We start from the raw sequence: 14332 nt of genomic DNA, 5'->3' as shown, positions 1-14332 counted from the left end.
GGTTGCGGAAAAATGCTCAGAAACCTACCTCATCTTTGCACTTAAAACCCAAAGAGCGAATAAAATAGAGCTTTAAAAACAAAAAAACCAAAGTGCTAAAAAAAGATTACAAAATGCCATCAGCATGATTCTCAGTCATAGCTTTGAGCAGAAGCTGGGCTGTGACTCATGTGGCTCCCGAACAAGAGGGTGAATCTAGCCCCAACCTGCCCTGGGCAGGGGCTGGCCCCGTCCCTTCTGGCTCCGGGGGAGCATCTCCTGCCACCGCCGCCTCTTTAGGAATAACAGCCAGGCTGGAAACTTTGCACTTGAGTGGTTTTAACCAAAACCCGCGCATGTCTGTACCCCTTACAGGCTCTTGGCATAAATCTGGAGCGCGTTGGGCTCTCTGTTCTGCAGCCGAGGCAGACGTGCCCTCTTCTGGCTGAGCTTCACAGAGGCCAGCAAGCCCGGGATGGCTAAGGAGAGAGGGACTTAGCAGGGATTGCACGGTCGCTTTTGCAGGATCGGAGCACTAAGCGTGCATCCCGCGTCATTTTGAGAGCTGACATAATCACAGAAGTCCTGGAGAGTTTCCTTCCTGGGGGAAAAAGATTTGCCTTTCACCCACATTTTTTTATTATTATTTTTTTTAAGCCAGTGCAATGACCTTGTGCAGGCTCTCCTTGAGCTCCTGGGAGGTATGTTTTGACAGCGGTTTTCATAGCTTGCAGTAGAGCAGATGGATTTTTAAAAAAAAAAAAAAAAAAGAAAAAAAGTAAAACAGGAGGGAAGCGAAAGCCTTGCCTTGTTACAAGCTGTTTACCTTAGCAATGGTGACATGGGTTGAGGGGGGGAGGAGGGAGACAAAAAATACCTTTTTGCATGGAAAATGAAGGCTTTGAGTAGCACCCCTGCGTGCAGCTTGGGAGAGCCGCTGTGACCTGGTGGAATACATAGCGCAATTCCAACATGGCTTTGATTTTCCATGTGCTCGAGTTGGTCCAAGTTTTCTTTCCTTTGGTGTTTTTTCATTTAACTCTTTTTACCACTTACATCTTGTATTTACCCACGGAAACGGGGCTGCTCCGCATTTCAATGGCAGGAAGGCAGGTGCTGCCAAGCCCCGTGTGGCATCGCTGTCTGTCGAAAGGTCAGACCTCCGCATCCGTCTTATTATTGTGCTGCTCGTGATGCTGGCGGTGGGATCCTGAGGTGCTTCCTTACATTTAAATAGGATGGAGGAGTAGTCGCTGCTGGGCTGCCTCCCCATCACCACCACCGCCACCCTCAGCCGCCAAACTGACGGAGGGCTCAGAAAAAGGGCATCCCTCGAGCTGAAGCACATCATGCCAAGCTTCTGCTCTGGGGCAAACCGACAGCTAGGAAATCTGTATGTTTGGGGGAGGAGGAAAAAAAAACAACCTCTAAAATCATCAGGGAAAAGCGAGGTTTTATTTTCTTGCTTTGACTCCGGGCAGAAGCAAAATCCCACCCTGTTTGAAGCACTGCTGGGATCTCGGGTCGTCCTGGGCAGATGCTGGTACAAGATGGCCTTTGCTCAGCGTTGGTGTTGATTTGTGCGTGAATAAAGCCCAGGTCCTGACCCCGGGGTGCTTTGAGCTGCCGAAACAGGCTGGGCCGGCACTAAGTGATGAGCTGGAGAGCTAGCGAGCGGGTGTGCTTAAATCTGCTCCCAAGCCAGGGCGATCAGGCTCGGAGGGACAGCACCACGGCTCTGGCAGAAGGAAGACCTCTTAGATGCAGGGGGTGGCACAAAAAAATGTCACTAAAATCTTCCTGTAGCAGCCGACGAAACAGAATGGATCCCATCCAGGGGTCACCGTGGCCGGGGCAGAAACTTCTGCTCTCTTTGGATCAGGTCCATAATTAACTCTCTCTACAAGTGCATTTCCATATGAGACTAATATCCAGGGACCTGTGGTGCAGGGAGCACCTTCCCTGTCCCCAGCTCCTTGCCCCACAGGAGGCGATGGGAGGAGAGACGTGGAGCCAGGACAGATCCGAACGCCAGCAGCCGTCTCCATCTGATGGCGGCTTGCAGGTGGGTGATGACCCCATCTACAGTATTAATTAGCCTGGTAAAGCAATTAGGAATTAGCTGTGGTCCTCACTGTCACAGCGCACGTGGGCTAAACGAGAAGGGCGCTGCTTTTAGCAAGACGCAGGCAAATGAATGAAAATCCTGCGTGCCTCGGATTGAAGCACAGGTTGCCAGTGTTTGGGGATCAGGTACCTGGCCTTAAGCCTGACTTAATTTACTGGAGCTGACAAGCTCTGCTTTAAGCCACCTCCGAGGGTTTCCTCGGTAGCGCTGCGTTGGCAAGCAAGGGTCGCGCTGCCTTTTTTTTTTTTTCTTCCCCCCTTGCGCGGACAGGGTGAAATCTCTTTTCCCCTCTGGTGCGGTGCTGGCGGTGCAGCGTCAGCGGTGGAGGGCAGAGGCGGGGGCTGGCCCCCGCCGGGGTTTTGCAGGAAAGTGAGGCACTCGGCAGTACAATGCATTATTTCCTGCAGGGAGGGACCCCGCAATACAGGAAAACATCAGCAGTTTTCTGCAGTCATCGCTTGGGCGCCGGGCTGGCCTCGAGCCGTCCCCACTCCCTGGTCACCTCGTCCCCCCAACACACGGTTGGGGCCGGGACCCCGTGGGGCTCCCCCCCACGGGCACCCAGGCACCCTCAGGGCAGGGCCATTGCTGTAACAATGCATACTGCAACTCTTTTTTTTTTTTTAAATAATAATAATTAAAACACAGTTAAGCAAGAGAAGATTTCTTTTTTTGCTTGAATTGAACAGCTCTTCATACTCGTAGCACAGCATCTTACATCCCTGCTGAGCTCAGACGTGGCTGCGCCCGACCCGAGCGTGCAAGTACACGGTGCGCCCAAGGCTGGCCTCGCCACACGTCGATGCTTGAAGGCGGCCTTGTTTATAATTATTAACCTCCGGGATAAGAACTTCATAAATAAGAGATGGGGACATGACGATTGTTCATAACGTGGGCTATAAAGATAAGAGCTGAAAAGGTTGTGCAAAGCCCGCCCAGACCATTCTCCGGACGGCCGGAGGACGTGTACCCTTTGTCCGGTGTCTGCGTTCCTCCCTCCTTATCGCCATGTGGCAGGAGCTGGGCGCTGGTGCCAGGGAATGTGCTGGCTGCCCGGGTTTAGGTGCCCGAGCTGAAACATGGCCTATTTGGCAACACCACCCCCACCCCCCAAATTACATAAAGTAAATAAAAAGTGAATAGCCCCTTGTCTGGTGCTGCTCTGCACCGGGGAGGGAGAAGCGCCGGGTGCGTCTCAGCTAGAGGAAAACCTCCCCTTGACTCTGGACCCGGCTCCGGTTGTGGTGGTTGTTGTTGTTGTTTGTTTTTTTACCCCCTGTGCTGAACTGCCAAAAGCAGGGAAGAAAGCGCTTACTCAGGATTTTAAAACAAAGGCACTTTATCTCTTTTATAGCACTATTTATTTGCGTCCCCATAGGCAGGCTCCTCCCCTGCGCTATGATAAACATGTGTCTTATAGGCATCCGCTGCTTGATTCGCTTACCGCGGGGACGGCTGATTAACGGAGCCGGGGGCTGAGGTCACTGGTATTTTGGGGCTTTGATGCAGCTATATCCTGAGACCGCTGGCACCAGGCGAAAAATGTAAACAGCGACAAGTAAGATGTATTGGGCTCCAGCCTCCATCTCCAGAGACGCCACGATGCCGTTATTGTATCCAAATCACTTGCTGATCTTCTCAGAAAGACTCAGATATTCACAGGACAGAGAGATATGTCCCATCTCGGTTTTGGGAAGGGGAAACCTATTGGCTGCTGCCAGCAGATCTGCAGGGATCGGGGCCGTAACCGGACCTTCTGGGGGCCGCATCCTGCTGACGGCGCCACGTGGAGGCGGGATGCTCCCCCTTTCTGAAGCTTAACGTTTTCCCATATTTCAATGATTCCTCAACAGGTCAAAGCTGCGTGCGCTGCAGCTGGTATGGGATTTCATCGCCCTCTGGTTCAATAATGGCCAACCTCACCTAATTCTCCTGTTTCTAATTTCATTGAAATGAATAAGAAAGCTTGTACCGGTTTCAGGCATGCCCTCTCCTGCAGTATTTCCCACGCTCTTTATCTTTCCCAGGAGCTAGGGTATCTGTAGGGGCTATCTGTGGATGCTTTCTGAGCATCCACATGGATTCCTGTGAAGGACGGCGGGTGGCGGTGGGAAGAGCCCCGCAGATAAGCATCTGGATCCTGCAATTGTTATCCAAAAAGGAGCAGCGAGAGGAGAAAGGTGGGGAGGAACAAGGGATAATCTGGGGGGCAGAGAGGAGCTGAGCGCAGGCTCAGGGAGGACGGGACGTGGCTGGGCTGGTGTGGGGGTGTTTGCAAACTGCTACAAGCCCTTGGGGGGTGCAAAAGGAAAAATCCCAGCCGTGCCTCATCCCTCCCGGACACCTGCAGGCCCTGGCCTGATCCAAACCCAGCTGGAGGCAAGTGTAGCCTTTCCACTGACCTCACTGGGGAAATATGCCCTCCCCCCCTGTTTTTGCAGGAAGGAAAGGATTGGGGAATGAGGGACTGCACACGCAGAAGGATTTAAGGAAAAATGCGTGCCCTCGGCTGCAGCAAAATTCAGTGAACCTGAGCCTAAAATCTTAGCCCATCCCCAAAGCCCTCTTGGAATTTCCCGACGAGCTGGGACTCCTTTTTCTTGCTGCTGAGATCCTACTGAAATCAGGGCTGCCTCCTGTAACCTTCGGCTACAGGAGTTCTAGGGGTCACCCCCACCCTTATACCCCCTTCCTGAATTAAAAAGCTTCAAATTCTTTTTTTCCCCTCTCCTAAGGCTGCCCTTTGGGACCAAGCAAAAGTGCTGTGCCGAGGCTGGGCTTCCCGTTAACTCCTCCCAGTGCAGCTGATTCATTGCTCTGTTAAACAGCTCATTCTGGGTGGTTTGGTGTGGTTTTCCGAAAATTATCGTGAAATGCTGGAAAAGCCTCGTCAGGCAGCTCTGCCTATCAATACTGCAACACACTGATAGGACAGCCAGAGCCGGGGGTTCCTTACAGCAAGCAGAAATAGTAACTCTTCTTTAGAAGAGTTATTCTTAGGTATTATTCTTAGGGAGGTGTGTTTGTGGTGGGGAAGCAGGTTACACCGCACGTGCGCTGTAAATCAGCCAATTCAGGAAAAAAAGGAGAATGTGACTCCCATCTTGCAAAGAAACAGAGGGCAAAGTTACTTTCCCAAATAGATGCTACGAGAGTTACGATATTACCGGCGTTACCGCAGCACTCGTGGGCGCGAGTCGGTGCTCCCCTTTCCCGTTGGTGCAGCGGAGCCCGCACCCGACGTGGGGCTGGGGCAGCTCACCCTCTCTGCCCCTCTGAACCGCTGTGGCTGTAGTGGGTGAGTCGCTATCGGCCGCGGAACACTTTTCTTTTAGTGGCGTTTTTGTATTGGCAGAACGTAAACCCAGCAACATCTACCCGACTCTTTAAAGGGCAGGGGTGGAACGGCAGCATCCTGTGGTTCAGCTCGTGGTCGTAGGAATTTGCAGCGCTGGCGCCATCCTCCTCCTCTTCCCTTGGAGCTCTTCCCTGCCCTATTTCTCAAGCTTGCTTTCTTTATTTATAATTTTTACTATTAACGGATGGCACCAGGAACAGCAAAGCCATGGTGTGATGGTGTAACAGTGCTCCTGGTGACATCCCACTTTACTCAAGTAGCAAAGTCAGTACCAGAGTCCCATCCAAACCACAAATTCCCTTCTAGGTGATGATAGATTTTTGCCTGCTGGAATTATGATACGATCTGCGTGTCTTCTGAGAAAGAGAGGGTTTTTAATGTAAGACAGTACTCCTTTATTTATCCTCAGCAAATTCCCATCTTGGCTCAACAGAGTAGATTCCTGCAGCTATCCCCCCTGGTTCATGTACAAAAGCCACAAATCACTCAATGCATCTTAGCACTGCAGAGCAGATTTCGGATATGATCTTGCTTGTTACGTGTGTCTTGAAGTTCGTAGCATTCAGGACTGACCTCCCTGTGTAACTTGGGCTATAAATTTCACTCAGCACTTTTGGCACTGAGCGAGAATAGTGTGTGTTTGAACTCTCACCTAGCTTTAAAAAGGCATTTGGTCTTGATTAAAACACTGTAAAGGTGGAGAATCCACCCCATCCCTGGACGATCTGTCTTGGGGTGAAACAGCCACGGCTCCAGTAAAGGGGGAGAAGAGGAATGAGTGTTTTATTCATGTGTGACCAATCTGCGCACATCGGTCCCATTGGTGTTCCAGCTGCAGCCGCTTACTGAACACATATTTGGGGGTAGCCAGCGCGACACAACAGCCTGAATTCTGCCCAAGCCTTTTGTTGCTGGCACGAAGCAAACTCCTGTTTTGCTGCACGGGCATACGGCTTCTTTCTTTGTGTAAATCATCCCATTTATCACAGCCGCAAACTTGGAAGGCAGGAACGCTGAAGCTTTGCTATTTGCAAATTTAAATCGCAAGTCATTCATGGCAATCTCTCTCATGCACGAGGTGTGTGCAGCTTCGGTTGTGTGGCCAGCCTGCAAGCTTGGGGTTTCAGAGAGCAGAAAGCTGTGCTGCTGCTGTGCCATCCCTGCGCCATTGCTTCTCCATCCTCCTAGCTCCGCTGCTTCATCTAGGGCTCTGCTGGGTCCTAACCCCATGAGCATCTTCCATGGAGACTAGGTGGAAAGCATCCTCAAAAGGTGGGGGTTTTTTCCCCTCTGTTTATGCCCTTGCGCTGGGTTGAGTTATCCCTCCCTTCCTTGCAGACTGGCTGTGACAGTCGTCGCTTATCTAGGACACTCAGGGCTTGTGCAACCCTCTCTGTGCCCTGTGGCTGAACTGGCTGTGCATGAAGCACAGGAACAACCTCCGTGGCTCTCGGTGCCAAAGGGGAGAGAGCAAACCCCCGCAGCCCCGTGAGAACAGGCTCTCTGGTATGAATCGGGAGCTGCTGAGATCACACCAGAAAAATACATGTTGTGGTCCTCGCTCTGTTGCCATGGCAATGAGCTCTTGGTTTACATCAGCAGAGCCGGATGGGGTCATCCGTGGTTTGCCTGCCTGCCCAAGGAACTCCCACCTCCTCCAGCCGAGCTGCCTCCGGCCCCAAACCCGATCAGGGCAGATCTGGTTTTGTTAATGAGATGACAAATAGAGCCGCACCACGTTAGGCTCTGATAAAAGCTGCTCTGCACAAAGAAGCTCCGAGACAAAGGCAGGCGGAGGCCCAAATTATGAGCTGGGAGGAAGGGACACTCTGTCGGGACCCTTCCAAGGCTGTCCTGGGGGAGCCCCACCGTCCAGGTGGGAAACCCATCAGGATGAGTTAATGGGAGCAGCTCTGCGGGCACCTCTGTGACCAGAGGGTTACTGGTGTGGGGTGCCTTGTGGCATGCAGGGGACGAGCATTTGGAGGACTTATGTGTTTACAGCCAAACGTGTGTTTGTCAAGTGGAAAGCATGCCTTTCGCACAAACCAGGAACAACCTGGACCACCCTGAGGGCTGGCAGCAAGGATGAGGGGCACCCCTTCTCTTCTTGCTGCATGTCTTACGGGAAGACTCCTCTTCTGCACCTTGTCGCAGGCTGGACTCTTCTGCACCTCCTCATGCTCTTTTCCCCCACCTCCACCTCTCTGTCGGCATCTGCTTCTTCTCTTGGCTTGCTGGCTGAAGACACCACCACAGAGCAGGCTGCAGGGTGTGCATTGCACTGGGAATTTGCAGATCAATCCTTGCAAGGGGGCCAGAGGCAAATGCACCCCTTCCTGGTGCGCACCCTTGCCTTTAGAGAGGTGAAAAGCTCCCCCAAAATTGTGCTCAGGATATTGATACCTTGGTGGGGAATTGGGAGCATCTTGATGTCTGCATGAAGATCTTCTAGCCTTAATAAAGACATTTTATTTATTATGAAATTTAATTTATTTAATTAAATATTAATCTTTATTAAAAAGCCAACCGTATTTTTTTTTTCTCCTTGTTGCTTACCCTCGTTAGCTCCAATCTAAGGAAAAGAGGGATTACGCTGCCCGCAGCAGCTCCCCAGAAACACAGGGAGGCTTACAGGCAGCAAGCGACGGGAGGCATCTGCTCCATTTTGGGCTGCTCTCATGGGCTCTTGCTATCCCTTTCACTGACACAAGATCCCAAGGTCACGCTGGAAAAATGAAATTATTTTTGGATATCTGTGAAAACAGCTTTAAACTGGCAAAGGGGATGGAAAAATCTTGAAATGAGGATGTGCTCCAGTATTCCTTTCAAGTATCCCAATCACCTCTGGGAGGAATGTCAGAGGAGCTGCACCGGCTTCTGATCTGTCGGTCCACCCCCTTTCTGCTCGCCCTGCTAGGTGGGTTTGCTGTGATGGCAGGGCAGGCTCGGAGCGGCCAGTGATGCTTTTCAGGAAAAGCTTTCCCGTCTTCAAGTAGCATGGAGGGGATTAGAGGGAGCAGCCTCTTTCCTTCGGGGAAACGGTGTGAACGTACAAACTCCAACTCTTGCGAAGGTTTCAAATCTGGGACAGCTTGGAAGGATTACAGAAAATCAGTGAACATGGGTCACCCCATGAGGGTGTCTGAGGCGGCGTGACTGCCTTGCTCTGTCACAGTGTGCGTGCTGCCTTCGTCATCCCAACCTGGCTGACTTTCAGCTTACTAAGGGATTAAACACGGCACTCGTAGTGCATGAGTCCATGTGTGTCACGGCTGGGAACCCCCTGGACAGTACCTCTTCTCTAGCGGAGCTGCTCCGGCAGGGGGGTGGATGTCTCAGCACGGACAAATACATCGGTTATGGCCGAGCACTGCCCACCAGCTCACGACAATCCAGCTGAGAGAATACTTCTGGGTGGGGAGCCTGTTTGGAGGGAGAGCAGATTTTGTGCTGATATCATGTTAGTCCCCAGGCACTTGTGTCTTGGCACCTCAACTGGGGCAAGTGGCGTGGTTCCCCTAAAAATGTGGCCCCGGCAACGCCTGGGGATGGGATGTGCCTGCAGCGCATGTAGGGTTGCAGCGAGGGCCCAACTGCTTTACCAGCGTCCGTGGAAACTCCACCCCAGCTAGCACAGTCCTGCCAAAATAAATAGGCAGGCTGCACACTGCTGCCCCGAGGCACAGAGGAAAAGGGATTTCCCAGGCCCGTCTTTGGAAGCGGCACGTTTGTGCTGCTGCTTGAGGGAAGAAGGGTCTTTGGGGAGGGATCTTGCTTGCATGACCCACCCCCGCAGCAGCCGGGGCTGAAACAGCAGCTCTGGCTGAGCGTGATGCTTTGGGTGGGATGCACCAGCTGAGGAAAGCACAGCCCCGGTGCACACCAGGAGTGTTTCAGGGGCGAGCAGTCGCTTGGCTCCTTCCAAGGGAGCTGCAGGTGCGAGGCCACAAGGGAGGCTTGCAGCAAGACGTGGAGATCTTCCAGCCTCTTGGTTTTATCTTTCTGGTTTGCATTTCCCAGCAAAATAACCTAAGAGACTTTTTCAGCCCCATTTTGTAAGCTCAGGGGAGGGGAGCAGAGCGTGCCAAGCCATCTTTCTGTGCTCCATCCCCGCCGGCGAGTTAGACACCCAGCTGCTTGACATTGTGGTGCAGGTGCTGCACCTTGTCCTTTAAATAAAGGGGTGAGGTTACTGCTTTGTTCCGTGCAGAAGCAAAGATGGGATGTTCCTTCCCATGCACTAACATTTTCCAGAGGAACAAAATTCCCACCCTCATCCTCACGGCTCAGCCCGCAGTGACGGGTATGGCGTGACTTCGTGCACCTTGTCCTGCTGCCGACGGGTCTCTCACGGGCTGGTGAGTACCGGAAAAAGGCAGGAAACATTTGCGCAGCCTGATGGTTGGCATTTACTGACGTGAGATTTCTGGGCTTATAAATGGCTGTTTGCTCAAATCTTGGTTCTAGGTGTGTGTCTTGAACTCCCAACCTCTTGCTCTGGAGAGGAAAGTGCTATTTGTGGAGCCACACTCACACAGAACCACTCATAAACTTTTCCATAACCTCTGCTGATGAGTGAGTGCACGGTTCCCTTGGGAAGTTTTAAATGTCACATTGTGCATCCGCCGCGTCTCCTGGCAGCACAAGGCGAGGAAAGGTCTGCTGTGTTCGGAGGCAGCCGGTCTGTTCCTCTGCCCTGGGCTGAGGAGTCCATCCAGGCAAGACAGACTTAAAACTTAAAGGCTGATGTTGAGGGAACTTTAAATGATTTGCCCAAGACCATAAAGTCTTTAACAGAGTAGGAAAAGCATCTGATGTGCTCCAAGTCCAGCACCTCTGCTCCCAGAGCACCTCCACCCTGTGTGCGTTTGGGTGATGTGTGCCACCATGTTGACAATTTCCAGCGAGGAACCAGGTGATGCAGGCAGAATATTTTGTTCCATAAGGAAGCTGATGTATAATCATTGATGGCAGTAAGCAGGTAAAGTCTAAATACAGTCAGTCCTCCGGGGCTGTGAGCACAGAAAGAATCCGGGGGAACAGTCATTTCTGGTGGCTTTCCATGGCCTCTGGTTTTGCTCTACTTTACTCTGCCACAAGCACATGCTGAGGAAGAACTCGTCTTCTCAGCCTTTCCACATGCTGTGGCAAGCTGTGCCCTTGGAGGTCTCTGGCTGAGCTGCAATAACGCATGAGATTTGCTTAAAAAGCAGTCTTGGATCTTTTTCACTTCCTTTTGGCCTTCCTTCTGGCTTTTCACTTCCTTCTGAGCCTTGCTAAGGCATTTAGGTCTCTGTCAGATTTTTCTCTGACACTTTAAGGACATAGCCTGTTTTCTTTTCTTCTTTTTTTTTTTTTTTTTTTTTTAAAAGGATGGCTTTCTCATGTCTTCATGCATCTGAGAGGTAGGGCTTAAAAATACAGACCTATCTTGTTTTGGGACACTCACCCAAAGCAAGGTGGGTCTGGCTGGTGAGCCCAGCCTGGCTTTGGCTCGGGTGACCCCGAGCAGTCCCACCTCAAGTAGCACAGCTCTCTGGCATCCCGACTGCAGCCAAACCAGCACCATCCCCATGCTCACAAACGCTGCATGGGGACGGCTGAGCTGTGGCAGCGGAGATTTTGGCTAGTCATGAGCGCCAAGGAGACACATTCATTTACCACTGACGTGCTCGGAAAAGCAGGGAGTGGGGTCAGTGCAACAAGTCGTGCTTCCACTTGCGGCATAAGCCTGGGGGTGGGGGGCAGGTTGCATAGGTCTCCCGAGGAGAGAGAGGAAACACGGGACGTTCAGGACAGCCTTTGATGAGGAAAGCATCCTGTGCGGGAGTGGGGACGTAGCCGGACCTGCCCGGGGTGGTGCAGGAAAGCTGGCACACATGGCCAGCACACCCTGCCCTTCCTCCCACCCCGGCTGTCTCACACAACGCCCTCGCCCTGCTGCTTCCTCGCTGGCATCCCCCAAAACTGGAGGCAGACCGCTGACCTTGGAGCTGAGCCCCTGGTAAAACAGCAGTGAGCATTGGAAAGGGAAAGCAGAATCGCTGGCTCCTCTGTAACAAAGCGCTGTTAATTGTTTCCTCTGCTTTCCACCAGTAGCGATCTTGAGAGGTCCACTGCAGGCTGTCCGGGAATGGTAAAATACCAGAAAAGAGGCTCTGACCACATAGAGCAGTGGAGCTGTGGCTTGCAGTGCTTCCCTGCGCCATCAGGAGAGGCTGCGGTGGGGATTGCTTGCTCCCGCTGGGCTTCCACCTGCAGGAACCCACATCTTCTCCTGGGAAGCCCACAGCAGCCTAGTGAGACCACACCAAGGCTCGAGCCAAGGCGCTCTCCTTCATCAGAGCTGAAAATTGCCCCATAGCAACAGCGAGTTTGGAAACCTTGCGTTCACTGGCTTATCTTCAAGTGAAACATCTTTGGGGTCACCAGCATTAGTCAGCCACACAGTGGGTGGAGAGGAGACAGCCTCACAACTGAGCAGCAGTCCAGCGGGACTCCTGTCACCTCCCTTATCTTCTGGTAGCACACAAGTCATCTGGGATCCATCTTTGAAATGATACGACTCTGTGTAATGTGTTACTGCAAGTGGCGACAGCTTGTAATTGCTCCAGAGATGCAGAAAGCCCTTGTCATGCTGCAGCGCTTTTGCAGCTCAGCTGCTGGCGGGGGAAGATGACTGAAGTTGCTTCCTCTCCTTCCTCGCCCTCGTGGTTCAGAAAGGCTCGTCCCCCTTGGCTGTGCAGTGCTGGTGCTCACCGTGGCTTGGGATGGGGGGTGCATGCCCAGGGGCAGCTCTCCTTGGCTGAACTCTCCATGGGCTGAAAGAGCGATTTTGGGATGCCCTGCTGGCATAAACAGTGCTTCGTAAATCCGTCGTCAGGCTCTCCATGTAAGAGCAGTTGGGATGCTCTGGCACATCCATAATAAATATAATTACACTAGAAGTAGGCACCTGGCTCTGATGAGTGCTTCACAAGCATGACCTAATTAATCTTCATTATATTTCAGTGTGATAGGTGAAAGTTTTCTTCCTCTACATGAACACATGCTGCTTAACGCACTTGCAGAGCCTCCTGGAATAAGCGCAGCACAGCTCCAGGAGAGATTCATCATTCATGGAGGCCATGGTAGTCTCTGGCATGTCTCCATTTCCATCTCGACCTGCCACTGAGATGGCAGGTACACGGGGCCGGGTCTCCAGCCGCTGGAAATCCTCCTGACCCCATGCCTTTGTCTGAAGCTGAGTGCTATGACAATTTCTGAGCTGCAAAAATAGACACACAGAATGTCACCTGCCTTTTTTTGTCACCTTTCAGACACCGGTGGGGACCCAGTCTCTCTGCCAGTGTGATCCCTTTCCAAACAAAGAAAGTTTTGCTGTAAAGAGATGTCCTTGGTTAGGCCTGCGTTGTTCTACAAGCCAGTATAAAACATCTTTTCCCCCTCCAGCGGTTTCATTGTGTTATCCAGCTTCTACAGGAGCTGGTAATTCAAACTGATTTATACAGATTCTTCATGTAATTTTTACAGCTTTCAAGCAGTGAGATAACAGTACTCTCTAGGACCGTGCAGCAATTAAAAACGCATTTTTATAAAGTGACACAACTGCTTGCAGAGCCTACCATTAATGTCAGAACACTCTATTGCTGATGTGGCTAAAGCATGTGGATGGAAAGGAGCATTAGAAAGATGACACATGCCTAGTTGTATTTAATCAAAAGCTCCTGCGCTTGCCCCATTTCTGAGGGCACTTGGAAATAAATCAAATCATATCAAGCTGAGGTTGTGCATGCGTTTGGTGGGGCTGGTTTGGGTGGCGTGGTATGGCATGGGGGGCTGCAGCTCCTTATAATCCTGGAGCATGTTCTGTTTGCTGCAGAGTTCATATAAACCGTGTGTTTGGCTGAGCAACGGGGGTGACCGAAGAAGGGGGACGGATTGGCCTGGCCCAGGATGATGAATGCGAGCTCTGGCCTTTGCTTCATTTCAGAGCTTCTGGCAGGGAGTTTTAGTTTTATTATTTTGAGAGCAATAATAGAGAAAATGAAGCAAACCACAGCTCTGAGGTGCAATGCACTTTCTCAAAATAAAACCAGAACAGAAACCTCAGCGCGATACAAGCCAGTATTGCTCACTGCTGTGATTTAACTGCGTTTTTTTCAGCTAGTGAAAAGGCAGGAGTTTCCAAGCCGTGACTGCAGGAGGGCTGGGGTGTGTTTAAGCCAGCGTGATGACTTCGAAGCGTTGCTGTTCTGTGTGGCCGCGTGTTTTCAGCGCAAAGTGAATTCCCCTCCCTGCAGGTGGGAGGTGAAGGGGGTCAGACATAACAATACCCCAGACCACTCCAGCCACGCGGGGTGTAATGGTTCATTTTCCAATTAAGCGAAGCAGACGAGTAAAGCAATAGATGTTAGGTACAGGACAGGGAGCTGCCTAGTCGTGGCCACGATTTCTGCAATCGCTCAGTGGTCCTTCCTTCCCAGCCTGCCTGGGCTCAGCCCCTCTTCTCACTGGGTTTCCCTTACAAATCACATCAGGAGCATCCAGCCAACTGCGCCTAAAGGTCCTCGTCGTGGAGGCATTCAAGTAAAACTGTTGCAGTATGCATTTCAACATTTTCCCTGCGAAACACTGTGCCTGCAGTGCCGCCTCCTGCGCGTTGCAGCGTTGCTCGCACCCTTGTCTGACATTGTCTCCCCTCGGTTTGTTTACAGTCTCCAGCCAGCGCAATCTAAGGACTGACTGAATTTACATCTTTTTGTATTGATATGTGCGATTAAGAAAGCAAGCCACGCCAGCAGTGCCGCTGCCAGTTGCTCAGCAAGTCTACGCACACAAAACAAGGTTGCTTTGCTTATATT

At 51.7% G+C, this 14332-nt stretch overlaps 1 protein-coding gene across 1 annotated transcript in view; it reads left to right on the top strand.

Annotated features, from left to right (window-relative positions):
• The first annotated feature begins 1976 nt into the window (after positions 1 to 1976).
• Positions 1977 to 14332, top strand: part of LOC128907688 (GDNF-inducible zinc finger protein 1-like) — a 36290-nt gene continuing 23934 nt past the window's right edge. The window contains exon 1 of the mRNA XM_054196852.1: positions 1977 to 2044. Within this exon, the coding sequence (XP_054052827.1) occupies positions 2031 to 2044 (14 nt within the window). The 5' untranslated portion in view covers positions 1977 to 2030. The remainder of the gene's footprint in view (positions 2045 to 14332) is intronic.

Source organism: Rissa tridactyla, chromosome 3, assembly GCF_028500815.1.
Source record: "Rissa tridactyla isolate bRisTri1 chromosome 3, bRisTri1.patW.cur.20221130, whole genome shotgun sequence".
NCBI lineage: Eukaryota > Metazoa > Chordata > Aves > Charadriiformes > Laridae > Rissa > Rissa tridactyla.
This window is presented reverse-complemented; position numbering and strand designations above follow the sequence as displayed.